The sequence below is a fragment of the Balaenoptera musculus genome, chromosome 10, assembly GCF_009873245.2.
Source record: "Balaenoptera musculus isolate JJ_BM4_2016_0621 chromosome 10, mBalMus1.pri.v3, whole genome shotgun sequence".
Classification (NCBI taxonomy): Eukaryota; Metazoa; Chordata; class Mammalia; order Artiodactyla; family Balaenopteridae; genus Balaenoptera; species Balaenoptera musculus.
The window spans coordinates 8,213,774-8,225,420 of record NC_045794.1 but is presented as its reverse complement, the minus strand read 5'-3'; the positions used below and the strand labels follow the sequence as shown (position 1 = coordinate 8,225,420).

Below are 11,647 nucleotides of genomic sequence, written 5' to 3'. Positions count from 1 at the left end.
AGCAGTACTCAAGTATGCCCTTGCTACCCACTGGCAATGTAAAGGCATTCATTTCTCAACACTACTATCCCACTAACCTCCCTGAGCAGCTCTCTATATTTTGGAACTTTCATGTTTTTTATACATACTCTTTCATTAACTCATATTTATTTACTCACAAATTCAACAAGTATGTACTGAGTACATACTAGGTTCCAGTTACTATGTCAGATGTTAGAGTCACAGAAGGGACAAGTCAGAAAAAGTCTTTACCCCCAAGCAGCTTACAGTCTGGTAAAGAAAGTGGATGATAAACAATAATGTAATGTCAGATCTTGACAAGTGACATAGAGAAGGATAAAGTCATGTGGAGTCATAGAGTAGGAGGTTCTATTTTACATAGAGAAGGCAAGTGAAGACCTCTCTGGGTAAATGATAGTTGAACAGTGAGTGAACTGAATTAAATGGAGGGCAAAACATGCAACTAGATGGAGGAAGAAACTTTTAGAGAAAATGCATGACCCTGTAGTGGGAGGATGCTTGACATTTTTGTGGAACAGCAAAGCCGTGACTATCGGAGAGGGCAGTGGCTATGGTAGGAGAGGTAGTCAAGGGCCAGATCATGGATAAAGCAAAGTCTTCTCAAATACACAAGAAGGTCTTTGGATTGTACGGTAATTTTGATAAGAAGCTGTGTCGAGTGGGAGAAGTGAAGAAGTGAACTTCTTACCAAAATGATATTACTTAATTATAGAACAACCCCTCTAGCTGCTATGTGGAAAACATACTAGGAACTGAGTGAAAAATAAAGAAGAACATAGAGAGTTTTAGGACCAACGTGTACCTCTTCATGTCTTAGGTAAACAAATAAATATGATGGTCTGACTAGCTTACAGTAGATGGTAATTTTCTACCCTCTTAACCATAACATTTTCACAAAGGCTTTATTCTGAAAACAGAGTATCTGTACTCTAAAGTCATATTAATGATAAAATTTGAGGGCACTAAGATTATTAACCAGAGTGATATTTTTATCCCCTCCTTAAATCACTAGACACAGATATTCTGCATTCATTTTGTGTTGACCTTAATAACTTATCTGGATGATACTGATACTACGGCAATATATTTTTATAACAATCATTCTCAAATATCCAAAGTGTCAGAGATATATGAAAATAATAATCTAGCAGATTGGAGAAAATTAGAATAAGATATTACTGAGGGGAAAAATAGGGCAGTCTAAATGACAGTAAAATATGACATGAAAATTAACAGGAGATAAATGAAACAGATCATTTAAGATAAACAACTTTAGAACACAGAAAGGAAGTTCTAGCCACAAGGTTTCTATTTCCTCCATTAAACCAGCTACTTACTAAATGATACCTTGAAAAACTAGTCCCCAGGGAAGAATCGAATGACACATTTCTGAAAGCCGGTTTATAGCTTGCTAAGTTAAACTCTTCCAGACTGGAGAAAGATCCATGAGAATAGAGATGGTAACTTTCTTATTCAACAATAAATCCTCTAACCCCAAACGGTGTCAGGTTCATAGTAGATGTTCAATAAAATAATAGTTGTTAAGTATATGATTATATGAATGAATGGGATTCCAGGGAAATATTACTCCCCACATTATTTCCATCTCAAAGATAGGAATCCCTAACTTTTAATTCTTTGCTTAGATATTCTGTTTCCTAAATTATTTGTTTTCTACAAATTTAAGAAAGGATAGCTCAGATTCTGGGAAAGTCTCGCTTGTCTCTTCACGCTGCACCTACAGTTGTGAGAAAGCACATTTCAGACAGCAGGGAAAACCCGTAGCTCACCACAACACCACATTGTAAACTGTTTGGGCCACTAGAGCATGAATTAAAGAGGACAGGAGTAGCTGAACGATCTGGAGGTGAGAGGAAGCGGGTGGAGACAACGTAACTGAATATAAAGGCTGAGATATCTCAGAGACTCAGAGACTGAACAAGAGCTCCAGCAAAGACTTGCACTACAGACTGGCTTGACCTGGGATTAACCAAGGGATCGTGACGAGGATAAAGATGAATTCTGAAGATTGTTCTGCAACAGAGACCAGCTCCTTGCATCTGAAAAGAAGACAACAAAGTAAGTCAGGTCTTACTCCTTATATACTGGTAGCATCTATCAATATATCTATATTTATATCTATCTACCTACCTATCTATCTATGGTATATAATGGTAGTTAGGGGGAAAATGAAGCTTGTCTTTTGAAGAACTTGGTTACATTCTATTTCAGTTGGGATAAAGGAGAAAATGGGGAAGAAGTAAATATTTCTTTTTCTATAAGAAGACAAAATAGAAACTTGAGAGGAAATCACAAGGGTGAATTTCAGAAGCTCTCTAAAGGTTTGTTTCTTTGTTTTAGTTTATATCATCTCAATTTTTCAGATTTAATTAGAAATCTCACTGCCCTAGCCCAGTGAACTGTCCATCATTTTCCCATATCCATCCTCTAGGAAGCACTGCCTCTCTTTATGGAAAACTCTGTTTTCCACATAAACAATTACATTCTTGATTGCCTTTACCTTGTACCATTTTGTGCTTTCTGTGTGTGCCTTATCTTGTGTTCTCAAGACAGCATCTTCCAGTTGCTGGGAACAAAGGTTTCTAATTTTTGAGAGAATATCCATATAAACATCTGAACATTTACAGTGTCCAATGGTAATTTATTAGGAGAAAGTCATGAAAGAATTCTTGAAAATGAAATCATCTATATTCTTTATGGGACTCTTTTCCTCCATTTCGCTCTTCTATTTCACCCTTCTAATCGTGGGCTTCAAATTCTACATGAATCAGATATTTTTCTTCCTTTCTTTTATTTTTCATCAAAATATGATCATCTTTGCTATGTACTTTTTCTTCTTTTCTATTTGTCTATTCTGTCCTCAGACCTTTCTATTTTCTATTACCAGGATTTTCCCATTGTTTTACAATAATTTGTTTTGGTGAGGTTTTCTTGATTTGTTTCGTTTCTCTCTCTCTTCCTCTCTAATTAATGAGGTGCCCAAAACACTAGCATGTAGGAACTAGAGTTTACTTGTAAGCAAATCTAACCAGTACCAAAGAATGTGTTATGAACAGCAGAGCTAAAAACATCTAGAGGAAGGGATTGTTTTCTGAGTATGGGTCTACTAGAGTGGTTTGCTTTAGAAAAGCATTCATTACCTCTGATAAACCCATCTTTCACTTAAGGACACAAAATCAAGTGTGGATAGCAAGTACAAGCCACACACATTTTTTGGTAACCAGATAGCCATAACTTGATGGCTCAGCTGAGCTGCCCAAAAGAAAAAATATATTTAAGAATAAAACCACTCAATACACAGCATAGTTGAAAGAAGAAGGAACTATTGTAGTCATTCTTAACTATTCCTGAGATCATTCCAATTTTCTGTTGAATAGTTAATTTATGAATGTTTAGACTACGCTGCTATTTGTACTTGCTTTGTTAGTATAAACAATCATTGAGCACCACCCTTGGTGATTCAATATGTACTAGTGGATTTCTTTTCAATTTCTCCATTAATGGGCAGGGCTTGTAATCAGAGCGGAAGTATGCTTTTAAGGGAGTGTTTTGTTACCTAGGTGATAAGTCAAACTGTGAGTAACAATAGCCCTCACTAATGGATATAAAGTACAGTCTGAGAATCATCTCCATAGCTTACCCACTGGATAAGCCAATAGAGTGAGTCCAATGGATAAGCCAATGGGCTCTGGCATGCATGAGTTATTTGGATGTGTTGGTACTTGCTGAGGAGCCAGAGCTGTCCCTGCATTGAGTTTGAACCCCATGATTGAGTCTCACATGGTAAGAAGTGAAACTACACAGAGAGTTCTGAACTTGCTACCCTAGCTACAAAAGGCTACTTCCGGTGACAGTTGCATGCTGGTGAAAAAAGGAAGGTTTGCTTTAAGAAGCTGAGAGAAATAGAACCAGATAGGAGTGAAGTAAAGTCTTCTCTTGCAAAACCTGAATGCAGATCTATGCTGGGAAAAACAATCCTCAGAAGAAGCAACAGTTGATGCTGACATCCATTACATAGCAAAATTACTGTGAAAGAAAGCAGCATCTCTTTGCCTAGTTTAACATTAAAGAAATGCTTTAAGGAAAAAAAATACATGAATTTCAAGGTGTGTCTGTATAGACATCCTTTTAATTATGAAAGCCACCCATACTGAAAAATAGGATATTTTTGCATATTGAGACTATTTTTCATGGTAAGTTTTAATATCATTCAAGTAGTTATTTTACATTTCAGTTTTTGAGAGCATAATAGGAATCTGTATATTTCTTGTGAGGCCGAATTTTAAAAATTCCTGATAGCTCATCCTAGCAAAAATCAAATTCAAACTCTGAGTCACAAAATTCCCCTCTCTCCTTTCTCAATTATTTATTTCTAATCTAGAACAGATATCCTTCTAGCTTTGTTGTTGGTGGTGGAGGGTTTTTTTTGGTAACTAAGAATCATCATTCACATCATATTCATATTCTAAATCCTTCCACAAAAATATTTCTCATTGATGAAATGAAACTTTTACTTGGTTTTAGCATTATACAAAGGATAAATGAAAAAACTGATTTCCGCCCAATATTTAGTCTATAGTACTGTTAAATTTCCTCTATTATTTTAACTTCTCTTGGAAAATTCAAACAAACATCTTATTTTTCACTCACCTATTATTTTTAAATGAGGTAAAATTGACATACAGTGTATGCACAGATCATACATATACAGTTTAATGAGATATACCTACAACTCCAATCAACATTTGACATTTTCCATCACCCCAGAAAGCTTCCCTGTGTTCCTTTCCAGTCAAATTAATTTTCCAACACATAAAAGCAATCACTTTTCTCATTTCTATCATCAAGTTTAGTTCAGCTATTCCTGAATGTCATATAAATGAATATATACAGTATATAATTGTGGCTGGATTTTTTGCGCTCAACATTTTTTTTGCAATTCATCCATTTTGTTGCATGCATCAGTTGTTCCATTTTTTAAATTTCTGAGTAGAATTTCTTGTATGGGTATACCATAATGTGTTTATCCATTTTCCTGTTGATGGATACTTGGTTTATTTCTAGGATTTGGCTGTTAAGAATATAGTTGCTCTGAACATTCTTATATAAAACATTTTGAAGATGTATTTTCATTTTTCTTGAGAAAATAATAGGAGTAGAATTTCTGGATCATAGGATAAGTGTATATTTAATTATGTAAGAAATAGTTTTCCAAAGTATTTTTTTCCATTCTATTCTCCCATTCAGTAATATATGGAAATTTCAATGCTTCACATCTGCCAAATTCACAAAAATGTACCATCCATCTTTTTAAAAATTTTTAGTCATTCCAGTTGTATATATTTTGATATCAATTCAACATTTTTTATTATATCACCCACATTTATACCATCTCCCTTAAACAGTAACTACAGAGAAGTTAAGGGATTGTACATAGGATGTTCTTTTTATATGTCCTCTAGGGTAATCAGGTATTTACTAAATGTTCTTATTGTGATTAAAACAATACAATTATGATATATTTAGAATTTTCATAGCTACTGAGTACATATTTGGGGGAGATATTTTATGATATCTTTATTGTGACTGGATTGTTTTATTTCTAGCCAAAAATAAACTATCCAAATTCACTCAACACTTGAGGGAAATTAACTTATAAATTTCATATAAGAAGATGGGGAGACATATAGCTATTTTTTTATTTTAAATGCCTCAAGAGAAAATCAAATGTCTCTTTCTTACTTCTATAGCCTTCTTGAATTCATCATCTACTTTCTCTCTTCAGATAATGCCACCAGGCCTCATTTTGCGGCATATCATGAAGGGTCCATTCAAGTTCCCATCCCATGTGCTGTAGTGAACGTGGTCTTCATCACCACTCTAATCATAGCTCTCGTTGCTTTATCAGGTGGGTCTGCACTTCATGAATTCATCAAAAGTTCTGATTAATTTAGGACAATCTCATTTTTCATACATGGCCAATTTCCTAGGAAATGCTAAATATGATTCCACATTCCTTGAATAATTGATGCAATACTTTTTTTTAGTTTCCTAGTGCTTTAGAAATATTAAAAGTGCTTATGATTTATACAATACTGTAGGAGAAAATTACATGTGAGCAGATGTTTAAATCTGGAATAAAAGGGGCCGATTTAAAGTCTAAATATATAGACGTTTAACTGGAAAAATGTGGGCTGCACATTCATTGTTGATGAAAAAAAATAATATCTAAGCCATAGATTAATCAGGAATTGGTCAGTCTCTTATCTCAAAAGCCACAGAATATATATATAGATATAGAATATATCTAGAAGCTCCCAGAGAGTCAGTTGTGTTATGGTATTCGAAACATACAGCTATACCAAGATACATTTGTGTTTTATACAAACGTGAAATTTTACAGTTTTATGATATATCCCCAGCCATAAATTTTTCTGTATTCTGAATTGCTCCTCTGCAAAGTATTCTCTCCTCCACCTTCCAATATAGGTCTGTATATACTACATTTTCAAATTCTTCCCCATCTGCATTCAGATGCAAAACCTTACTTGGAATTTTAATGTATTTTAGCCTTTCTAGTCCAAAGACTATTTTCAAGATTTTTAAATTTACCCTCCACTTTCTGACCAAAGTGACTCCCTCTTATTTCTTATACCGAGTACAATGATGATTAGGCACAATGAGAGATCAGATAAAGTGAGAAACTGCCTTCTTCTTACTCTTTCCAGAATTCACCTTCCTTTTTTATAATTTTAAATGGAGTATAATCTATAAATATTTTGAATCACCATGTTGTACACCTGAAACTAATATAACATCATACGTCAACTATACTTCAATAATTTTTTTTTTTTAAAGAATTCTTTAAAAAAAAAAAGAATTCACCTTCTTTCCTCTCTTCATTTATCACCTAGCACAGCACAGCATCCCCTGAACTAGTTTTGCACACTGTGGGTATTTGGTTTCTTGTGTTACTAAAACAAACCCTTTTCCTGTTCACAGTGGGCCAGTACAACTGTCCAGGCCAATATATGTCCTCGGTGTCACCAAACACCCATGTTTCTTCATGCTCAGATGATTGGATACCATACCAGGGGAAATGCTACCTTATTTCCAAGAAAACAAGGAACTGGACCTTGGCCCAAAACTTTTGCTCCAAACACAGTGCCACTCTTGCTGTCATTGATTCTGAAGAGGACATGGTAAGATAGTATTCAAAAACAATTCCATAAGATATTGCTATTCTATTTTATATAGCTAATCTGTGGTTTCCTTTTGTTTCCTTCTAAGGGAAGACATTGTATCTGTCTCCCACCCAGGAAAATTTAGTCACAGAAAGCCACATGATCAGTCTGAGGTCAAAATGAGAGTTCAATTTAGTCTTTAAATGTGATTTGTTTAGCCTCAAAGGCCAGAAATCCACATGAGCTGAACCTAAGTAGAACTAGTAAATAATCAGCTTAGCTATCATGCCTACGAGTTGCAGATTTGAGAAAGAAGATTTATTCATACTTATCAGGAGGGGTGGTTTAACATACAGTTCCTTTGTGCTTTCTTCAAGATCTTTTTAAAACAACATGTGGGTAGAACTGAACACTGGATTGGGCTGAAAAATGAAGCCGACCAGATGTGGAAATGGTCAAATGGCAAAAAATTTAATAACTGGTGAGTTTCAAGATATCTCTTTATCCTCCCCAAGATGGCAGTTCAAGGGAACCACTTTCCTTTTTTCCTTTAGAAGTACTGTTCTATATGAAGGTTGAGCTCTTTATAAGCAGAACTTTAACAATCTCTTTTGTATGCTATACTCTACAGACTTCTTTAAAGAAGGGCTTTAATATTATCATTTTTTTCTTTTTATCTGCTTGGAATTCATACGATAAATGCTTCTAGTAATTTGATCTCAGCAAATTCGAGTGGAATAAGACTCAGAAATATTCCAGGTATAAATATGATGATGGGAAAATAATCCAACATTTCCAATCTCATATTTATATTTTATTGACAAGCTAGTAATTCCCTTTTTGCTTTCCCAGTTCTCATCTCCACAGGGATAAAGAACAATATTTTCAATACCTAATTAGAAGCTTCTATGGATCTGAGAGAAAACCTGCCCCAGAATTAAAGATGCTGACTTTATTTCCATTAACTGTACATTTTAAAGTTTGAAGGACATTGTATAAGTTTAGTGTTAATCTTTGTCATCTGAAAACTCAGACTTGAAAGAATTTCTAGCTCCCTAAATAGTTTTATGAAAATTAAAGATACAGAAAATTAGTTTAAATCTCTAGAAAAGGAATCCTTGGTATGTATCACACCCACAAATGGGCACCAGTGACTGTTACCCTCTAAAACTGTATGTGCTAGTATACATGATTGTTGAATGTTTATACTTTCTGGGAATGGTTTGTGAACTCAGAAATGAACGAGTCACTCCTGTGGTGATACAGCAACCAAACAAATGGAGCTCTCTACTCTTAATTTTGGATCTTCTCTCCACATACTATTCTTTTGGATCTTTGTCTACTGTCTCTGCAGATTACTCTGTGATCATTTGACTGGCACACTTGCCTCGTGCATTCCTACTAAGAAAAAACAAAAAAGCAGAAACCACCACCTCCACCACCACAAAGTTGATTCTCCTGTAACTGAACGGAAATGATAAACTGAAAATAATTCTGGTTTCTTTATTGTTGACAGGTTCAACCTTACAGGATCTGAGAACTATTGTGCATTTCTGAACAGCAGAGAGGTCAGCAGCACAGAATGTGAAAAGAATTTACACTGGATATGTAGCAAACCCTCCAAATAAAGAGGAATCATATTTGCTGATATACTATTCTATCATGGAACTCAAGGAAATGTGTGTTGACGAAATGGCGCTCTATGGTTAGAAGTTTCCCATAAAGACTTTGTGAAAAAAACTTTTTACTATTTTGGAAACTTTCTTCCAAACAAGACTGTGGAAAAAAAGGGAGAAAATTTCCAGGAATATCTGCACCATGGAATACTTCTTCCAAGAGCTGAAAATGTTACAGGTTGACTGATAATTTTGTCCAAGAATGAGAAAAATGACTTCAAAGCTTTTGAATGCACTTTATAATTTTTTAATTCAGAAATAATAAGGTAACTAAGTTTAGAGTTATTATTTATTGTTGAATGACTGTGAACGATGTGTGCCCTTCACGCATTTGCACTGTATGAAGGAATTAGATAGTAGTATTAAAAACTGAATGTAAACAAAGGAAATTTTAACTGGCAACAGAGATATTTAGTCTAAATGCATTTTTTTTTGAACTCAGAGGACATATATGAATGGGCAAATGCTTATGAAATGAAGCTTTGTAATGTTTCTCTCTTTTTAAAGAAGTTTGTCAAGTTACTTTGTCATTTGCCCCCCAAAGAATGGGGTGATCATATTTTTTTTTTTCACTTCTTCAGCATAGACTTGTCTTTTTCAATGGTACATAATTTATTGCCTTATACACAGTGTTTTACAGAGATAAGGACAAAAACAAAGAATATGAGGAATATTTGTAAAACAGATAAAAGTGTTGGAAAATGTGCAATATGTGATGTGGCAAATCTCTATCAGGAAAAAGTCTGTATTGTTCAAATCTGGAATATTACTAGTCTTATCTGATTATAACCTTGTGCCTTTCCTGATCTATTCTCCTTTCCTGATCTATTCTATCATGTGCAATACTTCATGTGAAGTATTTTCTAAGTGCAATATGTGTGTTTATTTGTTTGTCTTTTGTATCCAGTGCAATTATAACCTGCTTTTATGTATGTTAAAATAAAAGTAGAATAAACAAAATGGTTTCTAAAAAGTGGTCTTTCCTTCAAAATATATTAAAACATATCTCATGCTAGAAAGGAAGAAACAGAATACTGTAACATTTTTTCAAAGACATTTCTATTGTAAAACCTTAGATTTATAACATGGTTTGTAATTTGTAAGTTGTTTCCATGTGTGTTTTCAAAGGGCTGTATCTACTTTTCTGTAAACAGCCAAAGGTCAGTAAATATTCTAATTGACTTTAGAGGAATTTATGTCATTTAAAAATATTTGACTCTATCACTTTCTTTCTTTTATTGTTTATCACCCTGAAGAGGCACAGAGAAATTTGGAGACGTCTAAAGTCACTTTGAAAGGATTTATTTATAAGCTCGTCCTCTCTCCAAAAGAGAGGATAATTCATCCTCATAACTGATGTTCTGAAAGCATCTTGTTCATTTCTGAAATGCTATATTCGTAGCTATTTACATAAAATAATTCATTCAATAGAAATAAGGCACTACATAATCTTCATGAGATATTTCAATCAGGAAAAATAATACTACCTTCAAAATTGTTTTATGAATGTATTTCACAATATTCTCCTTCTCTGAAAGTTGGAAATGTATGTTATATGTAGTATCTTTAAACTGTTGTCACTAGTATGGCATACTGAAAAGAAATCTGGATTCCAGACACTGCTTAGCGATAAATAATATAGAGTTTCTTAATCTCAGTGTCCTTCAGTTCCTACAGGTTCCAAACTCTGATATCCTATCATTAATAACAACAATCTACTCCTGGGTCATGTTAGAAAGCAATGTCTTGGATCCATGCACTATGAAATGTGTACGGGAAAGTGTAGATGTTGAGAGCTGGAGTGAAAGAGAAATACTGTCCAAGTTTCATTTCTGCCTCTCTCTAGTTGACCAGCTGTTTTAGTTAGAATTAGGTAGAAATTTCATTAAAATTAGCTAGAAATTAAGCTAGTTAATACATGAAAATGGACTTAGAAGAGCATGTGGCTCACAGTGAACCCCAAAGATGTATTAAATTTTAGTGGTGATCATTATAAATGGGAACGCCATGCCCTCAAAGTAAGTATTAGCAAAAAGCAGCATTTCTACATGATGTGTCTATTTCTACATAGCATTTTTTGAGGGTTTTTTTTTTTTTTTAATTATTCAGTGAGTGATTATTAAGCAACACTGTGGTGGACAGTAAAGTTAAAACACTAAGCAAATTTGGCATGAAAACTAGTCTTGGGGAATTTATGGTCTATTTGTAAAACAAACAGTAAAGTAAAGGGTTATATTATGGTGGTGATGGAGCCTTATAGCAGAGAATATGCAGGATGCTGTGGAAATATATCACAGATATCCTACTTTATTTGGTCCTGTATTCAAACTTTTAACTATCGCTTTTCTGTGTTTTATTTGGTTTTTCCAACATAATTTCAATTTCTTCCTCTGGAAAGGGGAATAATAGTTTACCTGCTTATCTCAGATGATTATAGGGATTCAATAAGTTTAAAAGTATTTTTAAAAGGATAAAAGCCATTGAAATGTCAGATCCTACAGTCAGTATTCAATTGATTCAAAGTTTTTATAATACTAATAGAGACATGATCTTTCTAAGCTTGTTTTCAATTTTCAAAATTTCGACTAGATTTTCACACATGAAAATCTATCATAAATGAGATTAAAATGTTAATAAAATTTCTAGAGAAAATATTGGAAAATAGATGACCAAAAAGACTGTTAGTGATCATATAAATTGGTTTAGTTCAACCTTTGGAAAGCAGTTGAAAATACTTATAAAAAG

General features: G+C 33.9%; 1 protein-coding gene across 1 annotated transcript; it reads left to right on the top strand.

The window, feature by feature from the left end:
* Positions 1–1,947: 1,947 nt before the first annotated feature.
* On the top strand, positions 1,948–9,777 carry CD69 (CD69 molecule). Its single transcript, XM_036866550.1, has 5 exons — positions 1,948–2,100; positions 5,828–5,950; positions 7,045–7,244; positions 7,604–7,707; positions 8,743–9,777. Exons 1-5 carry the CDS (start codon positions 2,037–2,039, stop codon positions 8,852–8,854), a joined length of 603 nt encoding a protein of 200 aa, XP_036722445.1. The 5' UTR covers positions 1,948–2,036; the 3' UTR covers positions 8,855–9,777.
* Positions 9,778–11,647: the final 1,870 nt, after the last annotated feature.